The sequence below is a fragment of the Bicyclus anynana genome, chromosome 22 (assembly GCF_947172395.1).
Source record: "Bicyclus anynana chromosome 22, ilBicAnyn1.1, whole genome shotgun sequence".
Lineage (NCBI taxonomy): Eukaryota > Metazoa > Arthropoda > Insecta > Lepidoptera > Nymphalidae > Bicyclus > Bicyclus anynana.
In genome coordinates this window covers 8,762,784-8,784,657 of record NC_069104.1, presented here as the reverse complement: position 1 = coordinate 8,784,657, position 21,874 = coordinate 8,762,784, and the positions used below count along the sequence as shown (strand labels likewise).

The 21,874-nt window shown below is 36.2% G+C and overlaps 2 protein-coding genes across 2 annotated transcripts; one reads left to right on the top strand and one right to left on the bottom strand.

Annotated features, from left to right (window-relative positions):
* Positions 1 to 319: 319 nt before the first annotated feature.
* LOC112051155 (coiled-coil domain-containing protein 174) lies at positions 320 to 5,961 on the top strand. Its single transcript, XM_024089665.2, has 7 exons — positions 320 to 621; positions 694 to 902; positions 2,458 to 2,637; positions 2,748 to 2,880; positions 3,498 to 3,651; positions 4,209 to 4,430; positions 5,165 to 5,961. The coding sequence occupies exons 1-7, from the start codon at positions 577 to 579 to the stop codon at positions 5,923 to 5,925; spliced, it is 1,704 nt and encodes a 567-aa protein (XP_023945433.1). The 5' UTR covers positions 320 to 576; the 3' UTR covers positions 5,926 to 5,961.
* Positions 5,962 to 21,090, bottom strand: LOC112051156 (uncharacterized). Its single transcript, XM_024089666.2, has 4 exons — positions 20,969 to 21,090; positions 19,755 to 19,830; positions 9,477 to 9,638; positions 5,962 to 6,948 (listed from the first exon to the last, which is right to left on the bottom strand). Exons 2-4 carry the CDS (start codon positions 19,828 to 19,830, stop codon positions 6,149 to 6,151), a joined length of 1,038 nt encoding a protein of 345 aa, XP_023945434.2. The 5' UTR covers positions 20,969 to 21,090; the 3' UTR covers positions 5,962 to 6,148.
* Between the last annotated feature and the right edge of the window lie 784 nt (positions 21,091 to 21,874).

Here is a 21,874-nt window from a genome sequence, read left to right as displayed (position 1 = left end):
TATGCACAAACATAAAACGCTATTGAACATTATTAAACTATTTTACTTTTTAAACCGTTAGTATGTAATTTTCAATTTACCATAAAAATAATCTTAATAATTGAATATTTCTAGAAAGGTTCTTTTGATGAAATAGAATAGAATTTAATATTTTTAAACATATTAACAACAATGTAATAATTCTTAGTTTGATCTCGGGATGTCCAACGTTTTCGTGTATATATAACTGGCCACATTCACTTCTTCTCCAGTATATATTCTTTGTCTACGACCACGACGCATTATCCACAGTTCACAATCCAGGGCCGTAAAATAATTAAAAAAAAAAACCACAGTCCACTGATGACATCTTCTGACAGAAGAGAAAATAGAAATATCTACAAAAGTCTCAAATGACAAATCTCAAATCATTTCGATTTTCGATATAAATCAAAATAATGAATTAATAAAACATTTAAAGTACATTAACTTAAAAGTATTCTTTTAAATATATTGTCTTTAATTAAAAACTGGACTTAGCAATACCACGAAAGCTTTTGAGTTTGTGTAATTCATTTTCACTGAAAAGTGGTTAAGATGAATGATCAACCTACAAAGAAAATACTATTCAACAAATCAACAGTGAGTAAAAAATAATTATGAACGTTTAAATATATATTTAATTTGATCATGTATCCATCGAATTTTTTTCAGTTATTAAGTTTAAAAGCAGAGTTGCTTAAAAAACAAGAGGAGGTTTTGGAAAAGAAACATCTGCCAAAGCACAATTTAGAACTATTTAAGCCAGCCCATCGATCTGCTGAAAGTGAGAGTAAAAGTGAAAATAAAACATCAACAACCAGTTTCAAAGACAAGTTAAAAGCTGTGGATGTAGAAGAATATGAAGCTTGCAGGAAAGCAAAGTAACTTTCTTTTTTTTATATTCTTTACTAGCCCTTGACTACAATCTCACTTGATGGTAAATGATGATGATGGAAGCAGGCTGACTTGTTAGGAGTAGAATGAATCCACACCCCTTTCAATCTCTACACAACATCATACCGAAATGCTTTGTAGCACATCTTTGCTGGTAGGGTGGTAACTAGCCACGGCCCACCAGCCAGACCTGGCCTAATTAAGAAAACCTCAATTGGCCCAGCTGGAGATCAAACCCAGGACCTCCGTTTTGTAAATCCACTGCACATACCACTGCCTACAGAACATGGCTACAAAGGCTTAACAGTTTATCATGTGGTTTTCAAGTAATTTACTTTGAAACAAGATAATACTGTTGTTATAAAGCAACATATTACTAGGTATATTCACAATTGCTGATCATCATCTCCTTAACCTTGTCCCACTTAAGTGGGTTCGGAAAAATATGTCAATCTTTTCCGTTTGTCTCTATTACTCACCAACACATTATCTACTCCTTTTACACACATGTCCTCTTTCACACAATCCAACCATCTCTTCTTTGGTCTTCCTCTCCTCTTATGTCCTTCCACTTGCACATTCAACATTTTTCTAGTAATATGACTTTCCTCCCTACGCATTACATGTCCATACCAAGCTAACCTTCTACTCCTTAAATTTTTCTGTCACTGGCGCCATCTTCAGACTTCCTCTTATATACTCATTCTTTATTTTATCTACTCTTGTCACACCACACATCCAAAAAGACGTACTGCCAAGCGATTTAGCGTTCCAGTACGATGTCATGTAGAAACCGAAAAGGGGTATGGATTTTCATTGTCCTCCTAACAAGTTAGCCTGCCTCCACCTTAGACTGCATTATCACTTACCATCAGGTGAGATTGTAGTCAAGGGCTAACTTGTAAAGAATAATAAAAAAAAAAACATGCATTCGTTTACTATTCATCCCTTTCACCCAACATTCTGATCCATACAGCAGGACAGGTCTTACAACCGTTTTGTATATTTTACTCTTAAGTAACTAAGAGGTATTTGCGGGTCACAGTACACATGAGGCCTGTCGCCATATTAGTATATTCAGAATTGCTGATATGGACCACTTAATACAGTAGGCAACCAATGTTGAAAGAATTACACAACAAGAAATGTGGACTGTGCGTCTCATATCGCAAGTAGTTCCCGCCAACTGATGTCTACCCCTCTCTAAATCCCTACTCTTTACGAAACAAGTCGCGCCACCTAGCGTCGGCATGAGCCAACACGAGATCGAGCGACGTCATATCCATCCCAGACCAGTATTTCCAACTATAATAATAATAATAATAATAATAATAAGCCCTTTATTCTGTGTTAAGAAATTACAATTATATATACAATACATTTTGTTTTCATTTTTTTTTTAAAGAATATCTCTTAACATAGTGTGCCTTTCGGCATAGGCCTCCTCCAGCGACTTCCACTGCTCCACTGTATTTCCAACTACAGTGTAATTGTTTAATTTGTTAATAATGTTTAAAAATTAGGATTGACTTTCTGTTATAGACAAGTGTTAGAAAAAAAAGCTGAGTTGTACAAACATTTGGAAGATGGGGCTGGTGATTCACAGTTAGCTGGACACTTTCTTGTTGACTTTAAAAGTAAAAAACAAGAGACAGCATCTAGACCAGAACCCGAGCCTGAAGAAGAGATACAGGCGCCATTTGAAGAAGACCAGGGTGATTGGTTAGTTGACATTATTCTAAGCAAATGTTAATCTGTTACAAATTGTCATAGAAGGCTTACAAGATTGAAACATGTGTTTAAATGTATAATTCATTGAATTTGGTTCACAGGATTGAGTTTACTGATTTTTTGGGCAGAACTCGGAAATGTCTGAAATCAGATTTGGATTACTATAAAAGAAGGGATGAACAACTTATGAAAATGGTCACCAATGAGAGTAATTACCAAGATTCATCTGCAAGTGTAAGTACTCATATGTGTGGTGTTTTTATTAGTATACTGTTGTACTGGCCTGTCTCTCCTAGCTATCTCTTCTAGGCAACATATAGGGGCTCATGAGCCAACATGGAAGAGGAGCTCTGTGTAAAAGAGTTTGTCCATGGGAGATTAGCTGCCAAACTAAACATCATGTGGACTATAATCCATAAAGTATTATACAAAGCAAGGATTTTATCTTAAACTAGCGGACGCCCGCGAATTCTTGCGCTTGGAATTTCCGGGTTGAAAAGTAGCCTATGTGTTCATATATTTGTTATATATTTATTATAGTTCATATCCATAGGCTATTTATTACCATTCAAAATTTTAGTTAAATTGCTTCAGTAGCAAGCAGCAAAAAAGCAGCAAAGAGCAACAAACATACACACAAACTTTACCTTTTATTTTTTTTGTGTGGTTTTCCACACAAAAAAAATAAAAAATAAATAAGGGGAGTGTTAGTTAATTGTCTTGGATGTCCTAACCCTACATACAATGATCACAAGTGTGTGACTCCACTCAAGGTCATTCTCTGCCATTCTAGGTTCTTACTCGTATTTTGGTTACAGTTTGATTTGTTAATGGTTGTCAAATACTTACAGGACGCTCAGTCATCACAAAATACTACAGAGAAGCCATTTTTAGTACAAAAGACGAATGACTACCTACAGCTGTTGCGTGAAAAGTGGGAGAAAAAGGAACAAGAACTACTAGGAAAAGATGAAGATATACATTACCAAGATTTACTTTTTGATGGTTTGTTGCAATTCTTTAATGTAGTCCACAAGGAACCCTTATAGTTTCACCATGTCTGTCTGTCAACTGAACGCACGATTAATCTACAGAACCCTACACTGCGCGTGGCTCGACACACACTTGGCCAGTTTCATTTATAATACAATGTAAGGACATTCTCTTAACAAATGTTAGAGTTTTTAATGAAGGAAATAAGGGCTTATTTTATCACTTTCAATGGGTAACTCATTTTGTTGATTTGTTCTTTATGTCTGACGTATATTGCTATACAAATATTTATTTTTGTTTACTCAAACATTTCTTCACGTCTTAGGATGTTAGCACAGGATCCCAGTTAAGTAGTAAGACTATTAATTTAGCAACATTAAAAAAACAGCTGGTTAGTAACAACTTTTAATAACCTCGTTATTGATACAAGTTGGCAGGACGGAGTTTACCAAATTATATGGCCAAGCGTGGTGGACTATTGGCCTAACCCCTCTCATTCTGAGAGGAGACAACTCAACAGTGATCCGAATATGGGTTGCTGATGATGATGATGAATCCTTTCCTTCCAGAGGCGAGAATCCACGGCGTCGGCTACTTCGCATTCAGTACAGATGAAACGGAGCGTCGCAAACAGATGGATGAATTGTTGAAGCGACGGGAAGAGACGTTGAAGGCGCAGAAGCTGGCCGAAGAGACGCGCAGGAAACGCGACGAGCTGATAGCTGCCAGGGTCGCTGCTGCCAGGGCTCGCCAGAGGATCAGGGCTGGACTACCGCCTGAGGATCCGGAAGGTAATTTTTTTATACCTTCTGGTTAACTGATGAGTGAAACTGTTAATTGGGTATTCCGTACTTATAGACTTCCATACATATACATGGAAATACAGAGCATTTTTTTGTCCATTTCTCCCTTGTCCCTTCCCTTCTCTTCCCTTTGTCCATCCGTCAGTCCCTTTGTCTCTCTCTCTCCCTCAACTGTCCAAGTATTAAAACGTATTCTTTAGAAGTCTTGTCCCCAATCGCCAGTCACTTAGCTTTGTGGCAACACTGACTTAAAAACACGATTAAATAAAAATGAAAATATCAAAAAAAATATCCTTAAAACTGGCTACCTTCCATAGTCACCAAGGTCCATACTTCATTACATAATATTGCATATCATAGCTATAGTACAAGTATGAGTGGAATAACTTTTAGTTTTTATAAAATGAAAGAGGTTTGTTCATCTCAGACTGACAATTATATTGAACTAGCTGACGCCGCGCGGTTTCACCCGCGTGGTTCCCGTTCCCGTAGGAATACAGGGATAATATATAGCCTATAGTCTTCCTCGATAAATGGGCTATCTAACACTGAAAGAATTTTGCAAATCGGACCAGTAGTTCCAGAGATTAGCGCGTTCAATCAATCAATCAAACAAACAAACAAACAAACTCTTCAGCTTTATTATATTAGTATAGATTTTAATAAATATTGCATCAATATTGTTGTGAATTTTGTGATATTAATTACATAAAATGTTACAGAAAAGAAAAAAGAGTTCACGACATGCCTCCTCAAATTTTTAACTGAGAAAAGGGATGAAGCAGATAAAAAAGCCAAAGAGGAAGAGAAAAAGGCGCGCGAGGAACAGGAAAAAGAGAGGCAAAAGTTGCGTGATGCTTATGTACGGGAATGGGATATTGGGAAAGAAGGGAATGAAGATAAACCAAAGAAATTTAGAGAAATGACTCAGGAAGAATATGTTGAACAACAAAGAGCTAAGAGAATAGACGAATTTGCCCCAGTTAAAAGTTCCAACAGTGTCAACTCAACGAATGAGTTTGATACACAAGGCAGAAGACTTAATTCCAATACTGACACTGTGAAAGTTAAAACTTGGTCTGATGTAAGAAGAGTCGAAGCTCCTGCACCGCCAGTTATCGGAGATATTAGTGACGCATCACAGAAAGGTCTATATTTCTCTACTAAAAAGAATGAAGCAATACTGAAGTATAAGAACTTTGTTAAAGCTCAAGAACCAGTTCCTATAAATAACGAGCTGAGTGATGACGAAGTCTCTGGCAACACAAGACCTAAACCAGATAAAAGGAAAGATGGCGAAGAATACGTTGAAATTGAACCACCTGCAACATATGATTATTATGGGCCTATTCCTAAGAATAGAAAGTTAGATAAACCCTTCAACTCAGATTTGAGAGAAGCAATGGCACAAGGAAATAAAAGCTTAGAACGAAAAGAGAGTAGCAGGAAACTACCAGAACATTATGATTTTACATTCGATTGATTTGTTAATGTGTTAAATAAAACTGTTGCTACATGATTTATTTTATTTCATTTATTAAAATGTATACTTGATCTTATAAATACAGCAGTGTGACAATAATAAAGAAATAATTAAACTAATATCACGTGAGTATCACAATTCTACCAATAATGACTTTCGTAAAGTGTAAAAGTAAAACAGAGATCAATGTTTCGTGTACAACAATAAAATTAATAAATTAGATTTATATGTATTTAAAAGTATATGCTATTACACTTAAACATACAAAGGAGTAGTGGTGCATTTTGTTAGAGTTGTTTTTTGGTGTTACAGCACTTTCTGTGGTCATTTCACCATCTATATCAGTAGTAGTAAGAATTGTTGTTTCAATACTTGAAGTAGGTGTTGTTGTCTTTTCACTAGCCGCTTTGGGGCTTGCGTTTTGTTGCAAAGCCTCTGCCGTTGGTAGCTGCTCACTAGGTTTAGCTACTTCATCAATACGCTTCTCAATTTGTTTTACTTCGGGAATATTTGCTTCGTGTTTCGGTGTTATTTTTTCTGTCGTTCCTTGTGTTATGTCTGTTATGTCTGCCACTGCTTCTGTGCTTATTATATCCGCGTCATCACTAGTTGAAGTTATGTCTGTTAACAAGATATTGTCTTCTTTAATTTCTTGGAAACTAACGACAGGTTCGTCCGCGAGCATTATTTGTGTTATTTTATCATTTGTTACTCCTGTTTGTACATTATTGAGTTCATTACTTTCCAAGGCGGATATGTTAGTGATGATTACAGTTTTTTCATCGCCTGAAGGTATGAATTTTACTGTGTTTATCTCAGTTCTCTTTTTGATGCGGGTAGTTCGTGTTTTCGCGACTAGTTTTGCAAGGATCTCGAATGCTTCATCCTCTCGGTCGGTGTTGGGGCCGTTGCACAAGTCTCCGCGGCAGGGACACGTCATTTTCCACGTTTTAGTTGAATTGCAGAACAGTGGGTAACATTCGTCTTGGTAAAGTTTTACGCAGAGCCTTGATTCCACGTATGCTGAAATTTAAATTAAGCATATAAATAAAATATCTAATGTATGGGCTATTGTTATTGTAATTTTAAGTGAATGGGGAATGCACACCGGCCTATACAACGTCGGTTCGGCCTCGGGAACCCAGGTATACCCCCGTATACAAGTATATGGAGATGATAACATGATGTATAAATAAGGATCTGGTTGAATAATTTGGCTTAGAGAACAACATTTTATTTATCACTCGTCTTGCTTAAAAGGTTCGTCAGTGTACCAAAGCGGCGAAGTAACATTTGAAGCTTGTATCCTTTTTTTTATATTGTTCTGTTAGACAAACAAACCAATCATAAGTCTTCAAAAAATGTCGTAAAACTCAGGCTGTATGGTCAACGATCTTAGCTTGTCCCCATTGTTGACAAATTAGAAATGAATTAAAAATGTCGTAAAACGTTGTACCAAACTTTTTTTGATAACGTAATGTTTTCATTACTAAGCAGAGCTATCAAGATTTTTTTTAGATATAAGTAAATTGTTGGGTGGTTAGCGTAGGTCTAGGCCGGGGATATGCATTCCATTATCATAATTTATAAGTTTTAACTGAGCAATACTTTGTAGGGCATGCAATGAACGCATCCTACAATGCTTGTCCATCAACCTGAGTAGACGTTTGCTAGGGAAAACTGATGATGGAAAGTCATTCTATAACTTCAATGCGAACGAACTTCAATAGCCAAAACGCTTCGTTTATGTCCATCCAAAAGACATAAACTACGTATGGCAAAATATGCCAGCTGACTTCGTTGGTTCATTGTGGCTATAAGGTCCTGGAGTCGAATCCTGGGTCACGCTATAAAATACTAAGCTTTTCTTCTAAGAAATTTTCAGTGAAAACGCTATTGCTTAAACGTAACGTAACGTTAACTTTAGGTACAAGTATGTCTATAGTTATATACCTATAGTTAGAACTCTATGTATCTAAGGTTAGTACAGTGAATATGACTTCTGCCTCCGATATCGGGCGGTGTATAGGTTCAAATCCGGTCTGGGGCATGCGCCTCAAACTTATCAGTTATGTACATTTTAAGAAATTAAATATCAAGTGTCTCAAACGGTGAGCAAACCTGCTTAACTGAGAATTTTCTTAATTCTCTGCGTGTGTGAAGTCTGCCAGCCCGCATTGGGCCAGCGTAGTGGACTATTTGACCTAACCCCTCCTATTCTGAGAGGAGACTCGAGCTCAACAGTGAGTCGAAAATGGGTTAATGATGATGATGTCTACAATTAAGGGTCGAGGTTAAAGCAAAAGGAAATAATAATATTTGCAATTTCTATCGGAAACTATTGAATCGGAGGTCAGGCTCGCAAGTGGATAAATGTTGCCCAGTGGGTCGGGAACGAACTATTATAAGAGAAACACATTTTTATTACCGGATGCGTAACAAGTGCTATTTTTAGATGGTCACTATTCTACATAGCTAAGTAGCAACTGCCCAAATGGATTCAAGGTTCGAGTCCTGTGTTCGTGTAAAGTAAAAAGATTATTGATTTCTATTTAAAACAAAATATATACGTGGCATGTAGGCCGACATGATACCTAGTATAGTATATTCCTTGTACCTAGTATAGTACGGCTTTAATACCGATCTTAATCTTTTTTTTTCGTATTTTGTAAGTGTTGATGGCTCCCTACGGGACCATTACGGCGTCAGGGGGGGGGGGGGGGGTTTGGGCGAGCGCAGAAGCATCGCCTGATGAGACCTGAAGGCTGAAAAAAAGACAGAGGACGGAACGACTTTCTAAGGGCGTCTCCTGTGGGACTCGGATCTCGGCTTAGAGGGCCGTTCGGGAAGGGATAACCTTGGCCTGAGTGAAGTCCGGACGCCCCTATGTTCGTGAGTTAGTGAACCCACGTCCGGGTGACGTTAGATTTGCTGGTGGGAGGCTTCGGCCGTGGCTAGTTACCACCCTACCGGCAAAGACGTACCGCCAAGCGATTTAGCGTTCCGGTACGATGCCGTGTAGAAACCGAAAGGGGTGTGGATTTTCATCCTCCTCCTAACAAGTTAGCCCGCTTCCATCTTAGACTGCATCATCACTTACCATCAGGTGAGATTGTAGTCAAGGGCTAACTTGTAAAGAATAAAAAAAAAAGATATCGGGGACCTCGTCTGCGCCGGCGAAAACGCTATGTAGCTTGTGATTGTGTTGCTTGGGAAGCATTGTGGATTGCCATGTCATCATCAGGATGGTAAAGGAAGTTTTTAGGACGCCCGATCTTAATCTACCTACATTTAATTTACTATGTAGGTAGGTAGGTATCTACCTACTACTACTAAGATGGTATTGTTCAGTTACAATACAGCCGTTAGAGTGTCACGAAGACTTGCATTCTGTATGTCATGTTTTTATTTCTGTTTTTTTTTTTTAATTTTTGATCCTTGCCGCCCTAGGCTCCAGCCTTATTAGCCTGCTGGTAAATCCACTGACTGAGCTATTGAGGCTGTAAAGTAGATACTAAATATATTTAAAAAAAAAAGGTTGCTATACTAACGCGGCGAGGTGGCAACGACAGCGCAGTAAGGCAGGCCGGGCTCGCATGACGTCACGTGGCTGCCGGGCACGTCGCACGCCGGAGCACGGCGACTGCGATGCACTTGCTCTGCTAGGGGACCGCACCAGTAACATTGTCTCGTCTCCTCGGTCACTACGGCTGCTGTCAATTAAGAAGTCATTGGTCAAAGTATGTACCAAGGTTTTATTTAATTCACATTATTTTCTCTATGACCGGATTGAGGAGGTCTAAAGAGACGAGATAGCCCAGTTTTTATGAGCTCTGCCTTCGATTCGGAGGGTGTAGGTTCGTATTCGGACTGGGGCATGCACCTCCTAAAATGCACATTCATTCAGTTATGTGCATTTTAAGAAATTAAATATCAAGTGTCTCAAATGGTGAAACATAACAGGAAACCTGCTTACCTGAGAATTTTCTTAATTCTCTAGGTGAAGTCTGCGAATCCGTATTGGGCCATCGTGGTGGACTATTGGCCTAACCCCTCACATTCTGAGAGGAGACTCTTGCTTGACAGTGAGCCGAATATAGGTTGCTAATGAAAGGTGGATGATGTCTACGTTCTACGTTCGGCTGTATGTATGTTTTCTTTTTTTATATAAGTTTTCAGCCTAAGCTACCATAAGTAGCAAGCAGCAAGAACCATCTAATTATTATATCAACTACTAGCTGACGCCGCGCGGTTTTACCCGCGTGGTTCCCGTTTCCATAGGAATACGGGGATAATATATAGCCTACAGCCTTCCGCGATAAATGGTCTATCTAACAGTAAAAGCAATTTCCAAATCGGACCAGTATTTCTTGAGATTAGCGAGTTCAACCAAACAAACAAACTAACTATTTAACACACAAACAAAGTCACGGGTTTCCGCAAGTCAACAATATAATATTCCATACACATTACACATAGTTCCCATTTAGTGGGTATACTGTTACATTTGGCGGCTGTTATTTATTCAGCCAACAATGAACGTTGGTAAGTGCCATCATTTATTCAGCATTGCGAAAGGACGTGTGTTGATTACTTTCCATAACATGGCGCGGGGGAAAATAATTCTCCACTATACGATGTCATTTCTACAAGTAATAAACGTTTCTGTTAGAGATCCGCTTCGTTTTATGATTAGCTGTAACAAATCCTACTAATATTATAAACGCGAAAGTTTGTATGGATGTTTGGATGTTTGTTACTCTTTAACGCCGCTACTACTGAAGCGATTTGGCTGAAATTTGGAATGGAAATAGATTTTACTCTGTATTGGCACGTAGGCTACTTTTTATCCTGAAAAATTCATGGTTTTCCGAGCTTTGCGAAAACTGATGATTTTGATGAAATGAATGTATGTTTTTCACGCCTCGACTACTGAACCGAATTAGCTGAAATTTCGTATTAAGATAGCCTGGATTAACACATAGGCTACTTTTTATCCCGGAAAATTCCATGGCTCCCGAGGGATTTGTGAAAAATTAAATTCCACGCGGACGAAGTCGCGGGCGTCCGCTTGTGTCTCGGGATGCTCGAAAGAAGTGATAACTAATTGTAAACTAATTCATCATTCAAAAAAGAATTGGTTAATAAATGACGATGTTATGAGGTAACAATAATAAAAAAAAAACATACAATAGGAATGATGACAGTTTTTGAAATTGTATATAAATTAAGAGTATGCTAATAGTAAAGCAATTTTGTAAAAGGAACAGGGTATCTGCGATCATTACTTTCGGAGCTACAGGGATTTAAAGGGTCAGATTTGCGGCGCTGCCACGGATCCCTGAAAGACGCCCCATACAAAATGGTACGATTTAATGACGTCGTAGGTTCATAATGATTGTTAGATTTGTATGGGCGGTCAAACAAAATTACTAATATCTTTGTTAGGTATTTGTGCGTTTATGTTTATAGTGTCATTTATTGAAAAATGTCACATTTAATGTAAGGATAAATAATAATAATGTATGAATTTTCATCTAATTACGACAGAAGACTTTTATTAGATTTTGAAATTCTATAATCTTATTTATTTTGAAAATATCCAGTCAATCTTTGCTGTTTATGTATAAAGTAGTTAACGTTGACCTTATTTACCTAAATGTATCATAAAAATCAATATATTCAAACATAGTCATCATCCCTATTGAGAGCCTCCTTCTTTTTTAAGGTCGGTTAAAAATAAGAAGTTAGGATACTACTACCTGGCACCGAGGACATTATAAACAAATAAGAACCTCGAAACCTGGCAAAGCCACCACGATCGCTATAGTTACCTACCATAAGTACCTAGGTACTAACTTCTGGCAGGAGTATGAAAAACTTTAAGCTTTTAAAATTAGAGGAAGGTGTGCTTTAATTTTAATGTGTAAAAAGATTTAACACATCCATTCCATTAACCTACAAAATAATTAAAATAAAAGCTACGGAACAGTGCCATAAAGGCGCATTCTGTATTGACTTTTTTTATTTTCTTTGCAGTGTTTCACATACAGCGGTAGCCACACGTACGTCTATAAATTTCTGCTGCTTTATGGTCTCTATGCTGAATAAAATATGAAGTAAAAATGCAGACATGCAGGTGGATGCAAATAGTGGAATCATTTTTGTTTTATGGCTACCGTTTTAATAGAATTTGTAACATAATTTGCATGTTTCATTAATAAATTCTTTAAAGTATTCGACTTTTGTATAAATTGTGTCTTTAAGTCATCAACAGAATATTAGTGAAATGTCTCGATACCATAGTTAACGATAACTATCAACTTTTAAGAGTGCATAGCCACATACTAGTTAAATGAGACATTGGGGTAAAAAACAGGGTAAAAAGTAACAATATATTACTTTTACATTCATTTTATATTTTACTAGCGGACGCCCGCGACTTGGTCGGCTTAAAATTTGGTTTTTTACAAATCCCTCGGGAACCATGGATTTTTCCGGTATGAAAAGTAGCCTATGTGTTAATCTAGAGTAAAATCTATTTCCATTCCAAAATTCAGCCAAATCGGTTCAGCAGCGTTAAAGATATATCCAAACAAAAATCCATACAAACTTTTGCGTTTATAATATTAGTAGGATTTATTGAGCTGAATGCTTGTGATGGTCAGATCTGCGTCATTTAATAAGAGTTGAATATTCGTCAGCTCTCATAGCTGCATATAAGAGTAGATTAGTTTACAGTTTCATGTGCGGGTTCGTTTCACTCTTGAAAGTTTGCCGCGATTCACGATAATAGTACGTATTATGAACGTCATTCAGGCGACTGTCACCGTCCCCATGCTATCTGAAAAACATTTAGTAGAAAACTTCATAATTAAGTTCCGGCTGAGGTGGTTTTGGGAGGTGCCCGGATGGTCCAAGTATAAAAAGCATTTTTTTTATTTAGGTATTTACTATACTACGGGATGTAATGAGAAAGCATGTATAGAAAGGTCATGTTTCCAGTCGTAGGTACTTAATTTTATGACAAACCTTCGCTAGACCCTTAAAGTTAGATCAAATGTTTTTCAGCAAGTTTCAGCATTCGTTTCACTGAGATCGGATGTAAGAAAAATAATATATACGAAAAATACAAATTAATCCAAACAGTGGACGAATAATTGCATTTAACAAAACTCTGTAAGATTCTTGTTCTTGCTAAATCATACGAATGAAAGGTCCCTTTGTAAGTTGTTTGAAAATATGTAGCTACAATCTTAATTGGACTCGGGAGGTCAAATATTTAAAGAAGAACTTCAGTAATTTGCGAGAAATTCTAATTTAAAGCGAACAGCAAACACAAAGAACTCTATATTAGGAGATACTGTAGGTATAAGCACTTGAAGATAAAGTAGGTACAAGTTTGTCCTTTGAATGTTTTATAGAGGCACGACACCGGGTCGGGAATTTAGCACTTGGAGAATAAATTGAACAAGCTCCAGTCGCATGTCTCTTCCGTGTAGGGTGGCAATGGTTTTGGGGGTTGTTAAACAGTTCACTGGAATGTTTTATACGTATAGAAAATACGTACGTACGTTTTTATTTTTCATCATCATTATCAACCCATATTCGGCTTTCTGCTGAGCACGAGTTTCCTCGTAGAATGAGAGTGGTTAGGCCAATAGTCCACCACGCTGGCCCAAAGCGGATTGGCAGATTTCTCACACGTACAGAATTTAGAAAATTCTCAGGTTTCACGATGTTTTTCCTCAACCGTTTGAGACACGTGATATTTAATTTCTTAAACTACACATAACTAAAAAGTTGAACCGGATTCGTGCCTACGCTCTCCAGAATCGGAGGCAGAAGTCATAACCACCGGGCTACTACGGCTTATCCATTGGGCTATTATAGCTCACATTTACGTTTTAGTATTTCTGACCAGTCCTGAGTTGGCCACAGTGTTACAGTACCAACCTTATCAAAAGTAATCCGAGGAGGTGACCAACTCTATAGAAAATTTCCAATTATGACATGGTCTAATATTTGTGTTATAGACCATGGATTACCAATTATTGAGTGCACTTTTCATGTTGCTCAGTCAAATACTTAGTTGTAGTAACTAATTACTATTTGTGTCCAGTGATTTCTGAAATTCCGACTTGTCCTAGTATACTACACTTACTGGTTACCGTACTTACGTGGTCTCGTAAACTATTAGTAATGACGCGAAATATAAACATTTTACTTTGTACATAAGATTTATTCATAAAACACAACTAAGATATATCGCTACCTACACTAGAAGCGGTGATACGAGCGGTCTAGTAAACCAAAGTAAGTAGGTATATGGGTGTTGTTGTTTTACTTTGAGTATAATTTTTTTCTTCAAAAATATACTCATAGTTCAAAGTAAATAAAATCCGTTCGATGCGATCAGTGGACGCCTACCATAAGCATGCCAACCAGTATTGCAGCAGCGTGGTGTGTCTAAGCTCCATATCCCCTCTCCTATAAGGAGGAAGACCTGTGTGCTTTGTGGCAGTTTGATACTGTGACGATCGTGTAAACGTAAACGCGAATTTCTAAGGTTTGAAACAGCGCCATCTAGTGGCACTACTGCACAACTGTTTCAATTCCTTAGAAATTCGTGTGTACGTTTACGCGATCGTCACAGTATGAAAACATATACCTATTATTATATGGTATTATGGTATTATGGTATTATGGAATTATGTGATTTTTTTACTTTTACTAAAACGTTTTTAATTTTCATTTCTTTATTCAAAACATGCGTTTGCTATAAATTGTATATACTTCTTAGATTACTCCTCCTTTCTACTGGTAAAAATCGCATGAGAATTCGCAACGAACCGTAGGAGATAATCATATTATGGCCCATTTTGTTCTGTTAACTAATATTATAAAAGTCCTGTCGTCTTCTCAGATTACAGGCTCCATCGGAGAGTATCTAACTTTATTTGTCAAGCTCTTTTAGGAAACAGGACGAAGTGTTTATTTGTTGAGTTATTGATATCCAGTTGGTTGGATTTCCCATAAGGAAACTTCTGAGGAAGTTAGTTTTTTACGAAATAGTTCATCTATTGAGTAACATACAAGGGAGTCATTTGACATTGAGGGTTTAGTGAAAAACACAGCTATTGTTATTAAAGGTTTTATGGTCATTTGAGGATCACTAACTTTGACATTTGTTAGTGGATATATACAACCAACCAACAATCGATTCATTTTAGTCATTCTTAAGTCACGCGGTGATTTCGTATTCACTATTTATTTAATGCTAACTGATTAAAATTGAGATTTGGGTAAAATATGTCATCCGGTGGATACATTTATTTATTTATTTATTTATTTATTTATTTATTCGGAAGCCAACGTTGTATACAAAAAAAAAAAACTTATGACTAATTAAACATAACATGCATTAAAATGTAATATGCTACATTGTACACCCCACTTATAGGCTAACTCAACATGCGTTTATTTTAATACAATTCTTAATTTACCATTAAAAACAAAAGAAACAAAAACTAAATCTACCTACCACTAAAAATAAAAAAAAAGAAACTAAATGAAAGAAAGAAATAAAAAATGTAATTACAACAATAATAATGGGAATTAACAATAAGTAATTACATTTAAAACAAAAACAGAATGCATTTAAAGTACATTATTCTTCGACATATGTTTTTTAACTTTACTTTTAAAAGAATTAGAACCGCTATTGAAAATATCCAGATTTGCCATTTTAAAAATATTATTATACGATCTCACTATTCTTTCAATAGGAGCATTTCTCCCCAGATTAGTTTTTGTGATTCTTGGCCTAAAAGTTAGTTTATTTTTAATGTGAGATCTAGCATTTTTATTCGGCACAGCAAGTTTTACCCTATTAAGCAACTCCGAGTTATCTATTTTAAAATTAACAATTTTGTGCAAAACATACATCGACCACTAATAACAAGACCTGCCTCGCTAACCGTTACCCCTCTGGCAAAGATCAAAAATCAATGATCTAACGCGTTTACAAAAACTGTTGCTATAGAATCGATGTTTCATTGTTGTTATAGTTTTCCTCGTGTAAAGAGCTACCTAAAATGCCGGTTTTAGTTAGTTGAATAGCATAAAAACAGCCAAAAACTTGTGGTTTAGTAAAAGATGAAGAAACGTTTCATTTGCAAGTGGTTTTACCTTAATTTTATCAAATTTGTAATAAAAATAATTTCTAAAAAGAATCGATTCTTTTGACGGAACAGCAAAAAATCGATCAAGTAATCGAATATTTTATGTATTTAATCCGTGGATAGTCTAAGCGATGTGTTTGTTAGTCTGTGTAATAATTACGCGTGTGTGTATTGCGAGTCAAATCTATAGTTGTGTGTAGTGTATTGACACAGAATACATTTAATGGTGTTAAATAAATTCGATGTGTGAGTTTACCTCGTCCCCCTCAAAACCGATAGACTTTTTTGTTGGTGAATTTGGGTGCGAAACAGGTCCATAGTCTAAATAGTCAAAGGGTGGATACTGACAACCCTTAGCAGGTAAGTTGATATTGTTGAGTATGTAGAGACAGGGTACTAGCGTATCAAAACTGAGGCGTAAAAATGTGCATAATTGTCTTAATATCATTTAGTCGCTTATTAAACAACAAACGTTATTTAAAGAAATAATACCTAAATATTGCCTACAATGTCGAGTTAAGTGTTCAGAAGTGTTAAAAATATACTTAAAGTAAACACAAAATTGTGTATATATATTGTGTAATAGTATGGAATAGCTGATTTCGGATCATCTTTTGCGGTGATTTTGAAGGCACGTAACATATCTATTAGTATAAAAATGTCGTTCATCGTTGTATATCTGGCTATGCAAGTTCTATAATTACAATAAAGTCACTGTACCGTTTGTAAAAGACCTTTCTCTGACATTGTATTTGAATCTTTAATTCTGTAAATCACTTTAATGTATAGCTTCTGAAGTTATAACAACCCTCCGTGGGAACAGCACGTGTACTGAAGGTTTAATCAATTGTAAAAAATTAACAACGCATTTCCAAGTGTTTCTTTATAGTCAAGCAAGTTATGGAAATAACGATGTTTGAAAATTGTGTTTGCTCTTTTATTTGTGGAAATAACTTTACTTTGATGTTTCAATAAAATTATACTTACGAATGTAAAAAGAGTTGTTATTGACAGTCGTTAAATTTAATTTATATAAAAAATGTATTAATGTTAAGTAAAAATTGAATTGTTTTAATGGGCATTCGGTGGTGCTACAATCTTAACATCACTATCATCGTCATTGGAGAAGCGTTGTGGGTCTAAACTCCATTTTTATTTTTTTAAATTCAGAATAGACTTGCGCTTGACTCATCGATCTCCTATTAGAAAGTAGATGCACAATCAGCGACCAAAAAACGTCCCCACTGAATGCGTGCCAAACACAACTTCTTGGCACTTGGCAATTGAAGTCGCATTTGCAAATTCAACCTTAAACTCAATTCTTAAGGTTGAATTTGCTCTGAATCTGTGATTTTATTGAATATTGGACTATATTTAAAGGCCTTTAAGGCCTAGGTAAGTAATTTTCTTTACCATTAATTCTAAAATTGGCCAGTTTTTAAGTGAAATTTTCTACATGATTATGCGTTCTTTTATTTTATAAAAAAAATTAATAAAAAAATACAACCGACTTCCAAATCACAAAAGTGCTTCTACTAAACTAAAAATTGAAAAATAACATCGTACTATGTGCTACCTTCTGATCAGATTGAGGCGGTACCAAGTTAGTGATGTATGTATATTTAAATCATAAAGTATAAACTAGATTTTCAGACATTTCTTTCAGATACGGCTTTAATTAACACAACACTAATTTGGTATCGCCTTCAAGCTGATCATAAGGTAGCACATAGTACGATGTTATTTTTCACTTTTTAGTTTAGTGTTATATACCTGTGTTATCTAAGGCAAGCTAACTATTTATCATATTGAAAAGTGGATTGGACGCAGTAATTGCCTAGAGACAATCGATTATTACTGTTTTACTATCGTCGTCATCAACCCATATTCGGCTCACTGCTGAGCTCGAGTCTCCTCTCAGAATGAGAGGGGTTAGGCCAATAGTCCACCACGCTGGCCCAATGCGGATTGGCAGACTTCACACACGCAGAGAATTAAGATAATTCTCTGGTATGCAGATTTCCTCACGATGTTTTCCTTCACCGATTGAGACACGCGATATTTAATTTCTTGAAATGCACACAACTGAAAAGTTGGAGGTGCATGCCCCGGACCGGATTCGTACCCACACCCTCCGGAATCGGAGGCAGAGGTCATATCCACTGGGCTATCACAGCTCACTGTTTTGCTATAGTAATATATTATACACCTGCATTACATAAGGCAAGCTAACTAGGTATCATATTGAAAAGTGGACTGGACGCAGTAATTGCCGAGAGACAATCGATTATTACTGTTTTACTATAGTAATATATTATATACCTGCATTACATAAGGCAAGCTAACTATGTATCATATTGAAAAGTGAACTGGACGCAGTAATAGCCGCCGATGACCTAATTCCACCCACGAACCACATCCATTTGTATCAATCAAATTAAAAATGTTAGTGCTAAGCGTTATTGATTTTATTGATTTGACAGCTTACATGGGCTTTTTGTGGCCTAGAATATGTCATTTGCTAATCATCATAAAAGCCGGACCGTAATTACTGTGTCTTTATAAAATATACAATTGATAGCTGCACCCTAGTGTCTAGTTATAAATAAGACACTGTATTTTGTTCTTTTCATTTTCAATGCGTTTTATTACATTGTATTTTTTTTTACTCTTGAAAGACAATTTGGCGTTATAGTCTAAGTGCCCGTGAACCCTAGACCTTCGTCATTTTATAAAAGCTGAAAGTTTGTCAGCTCATGCTCCTATCATAAGTAAGTACAGCCAATAAGGAGTTTAGAACGTGGTGGCTTTGGGAGTTAGCAGGTTTCAAGGATCCTCAACCTTCTAGGTATGTGTGTGGTGTACCTATTGTATGAGCATGAGCTGATAAACTTTCAGCTTTTATAAAATGACGAAGGTCTGGGGTTCACGGGCATATTTTATACTGGATTGGGTGCGATTATGTATCGTATGCTACGCGTAAACGCAGAGATTAGTTAATTTTTTTTTCGTAACTTTGTGGTGAAGATTTCTAGTCCGTCAATTTTCATTCACAACTTCATTGAGTGATGCAAAAAAAAACGTACCTTAACATATTTTCTATGGAAAACCAATATGTTTCCACCGAAAACATTTTAGCAGACTCAAAAGTGATTACAAAAATGAGAAAACTAATGTCGAACAAAGGTTATTTACAACATTTGTCAGGACAACTATCTAATTAAGAAATCAAACTGTAACCAAAATAAGACCCTAGAATGACCCTGAGAATAACCTTGAGTGAAGTCACGTACTTGTGAACGACGTGTGTAGGGTTTAAAGGATCCTTCGACTGTTAACAAACACTCCCCTTTTCCACTCAAGACATTCTCTCCGCCTATCCCCAGTAATCCATAAAGAATTACACAACAAGAGATGTGAACGGCTCGAACGCCACGAGCACACTAAAGCCGTTTGTACCGCAAGTCGTTGCAACGCGGCGATAACAAACATTTCTCAAAGCATCAAGTTTATGAAATTGTTTGACCACGATAATCAAAAGGTTTTGAACGCCTCATCAGAATTTTTGGTTTGCATTAGTAAAAATATTATTCTTCAAGAGGTAATGTAATGATTTAGAACACCACTTGTAATTTTGTTACTTACCACTGAGCATAATAAAGGTCGGAAAACTTAGCAGAAGCAATCTCGATGTCCAACTAATAAACGATGTTCCCGCCATCTGGAAAAAACAGGAATAATTAGAACATATAAAAGTACATATATCATCGTATTGTTATGTTTATTACATTGACCTCTTATAATAAAAGAACGCACAATCATGTAGAAAATTTCACTTAAAAACTGGCCAATTTTGCTATGACAGTTTTAGAATTATTGGTAAAGAAAATTATACCCAGAAGCCTCTATAGTCCAATATTCAATATAATCCTAAATTCAGAGCAAATTCAACCTTAGGAATGAGTTTAAGGTTGAATTTGAAAATGAGACTACTTGAATTGAGTGCCAAGAAGCTGTGTTTGGCACTCATTGAGTAGGGACGTTTTTTGGTCTCTGATTGTGCATCCACTTTTTAATAAGAGATCGATGGTTTATTAGCGTTTATTTATATCTTGGTATAGATTTTCTATTTTCGGAATACGGGTTGGCATTAGATGTAGCAAGGAAAGGGGTCAAACGCGTTTATATATATTTAAGTAAATAAAATAGCTTTTTCAGCCAAATGCATAAATTAGACAAAAAAAACACAAAACTCTGATGAATAAATAAACTAAAGGAACATGAACTCAGCAGAAACACATTTTTAAATCATTCAAAGTGATATAGGGGGAGGAGTGAAGCATAGAAACCCGTTTATTCCCAATAAACTGTTGCTTAGTATCACAGACGGATGATAATTTTTAATCATGTTTCTTTTTTTGCTAACGGTCATTCAGTTTCACCCAGTAACGCCTCTATACAGACATTTTTTCTCATTAGTTATAGGTCTAGAAACTACGCATTATGTAATCAACGACATTTTGTGATTATAATAATTATATTTAATGGCCCCCGAGGTTGCACCCGTGTAGTTTCCGTTCCAGTGAGAATACGACATTAAATATATAAGACATAAGAGACTCACTCAATAACGGTGCTTTTTTGTGGTAAAAGAATTTTAAAAAAAAAGATCAAAATAGAAGGTAAAAGAAAGATCAAAATCGGATCAGTAGATCCAGAGATTACACCCAAATTACCACGAACCTTTTTATAATATTAGTAAAGATTGCTTTTATTTTTTTATTTATGTCCTCATAACACATAAATAGATCGCAATTTCCCAAGTTAAGTAAATAAATAAATGATAATTGATAAATTACCTTTTTACGCGGCCAATTCCAGTTTGATAAAAACAAATTTATCAATTCACGATTTATCAATAGACAATGGGACGCACTCGACGGCACGCGTCTACTGCGCGACGTAGGCGACGTAGCTCGTAGACGAGGTGACGTAGCTCATGACGTACGCTACAAATAACGGGTCGGATGTTACTGTCTTCATTAATTATTCTAATGGTGTGTTCACATTGGACGTATTTCATTTATTTTATTGGAACTTAAATTACAATTTTTATAATGGAACTTAATTACCTTAGTAAATTATTAAATAACTAAATTAGCCCAGTGTTTTAGCAGTCTCAGACGTGATTACAAAAATAAGAAAACTAATGTCGAACAAAGGTGATGATGATATGATTCACAACATTTGTCAGGACAACCCAACCCAAAGGAGTGTGGATTTTCATCCTCCTAACAAGTTAGCCCACTTCCATCTTAGACTGCATCATCACTTACCATCAGGTGAGATTGTAGTCAAGGGCTAACTTATCAAGAATAAAAAAAAAATCCTCGTCCTTTGCCCAGCAGGGGGCACCACATGCAGGTGAGGTTGACATTTGGTTTCTACTAGATATTAGTCTCACTCTTCCAAGTACCCCCATGCCCCCCAAATATACAGCTTTCACAAAATGTAGTATATCTTTCGCTATCGCAGGTTCCCGTTCTATATTCCACGCCTTAGGGAGTCTACCTATTCTTACCAGTTCACACATGCCGTGTATTATCGAGGAGTGACCTAATTAAAAACATCTAGGGCGGCGTCAATGCTTACTTAATGAAAATCTTTATATCTACCAATAGTTAATAGTCATATATCATATATATAATAGTCATACCGTTTAATTAGAGCGATCATAAAGCCATACATATAGTATGAAATATATA

Coding starts and splice junctions, on each gene's coding strand:
- LOC112051155 (XM_024089665.2), top strand. CDS start 577: ATGAATGATCAACCTACAAAGAAAATACTATTCAACAAATCAACA. Junction 622..693: donor TACTATTCAACAAATCAACA/GTGAGTAAAAAA, acceptor AATTTTTTTCAG/TTATTAAGTTTAAAAGCAGA. Junction 4,431..5,164: donor ACCGCCTGAGGATCCGGAAG/GTAATTTTTTTA, acceptor AAAATGTTACAG/AAAAGAAAAAAGAGTTCACG.
- LOC112051156 (XM_024089666.2), bottom strand. CDS start 19,830: ATGGCGGGAACATCGTTTATTAGTTGGACATCGAGATTGCTTCTGCTA. Junction 9,639..19,754: donor GACCTTTATTATGCTCAGTG/GTAAGTAACAAA, acceptor CTTAATTGACAG/CAGCCGTAGTGACCGAGGAG. Junction 6,949..9,476: donor TGTCGTTGCCACCTCGCCGC/GTTAGTATAGCA, acceptor TTTAAATTTCAG/CATACGTGGAATCAAGGCTC.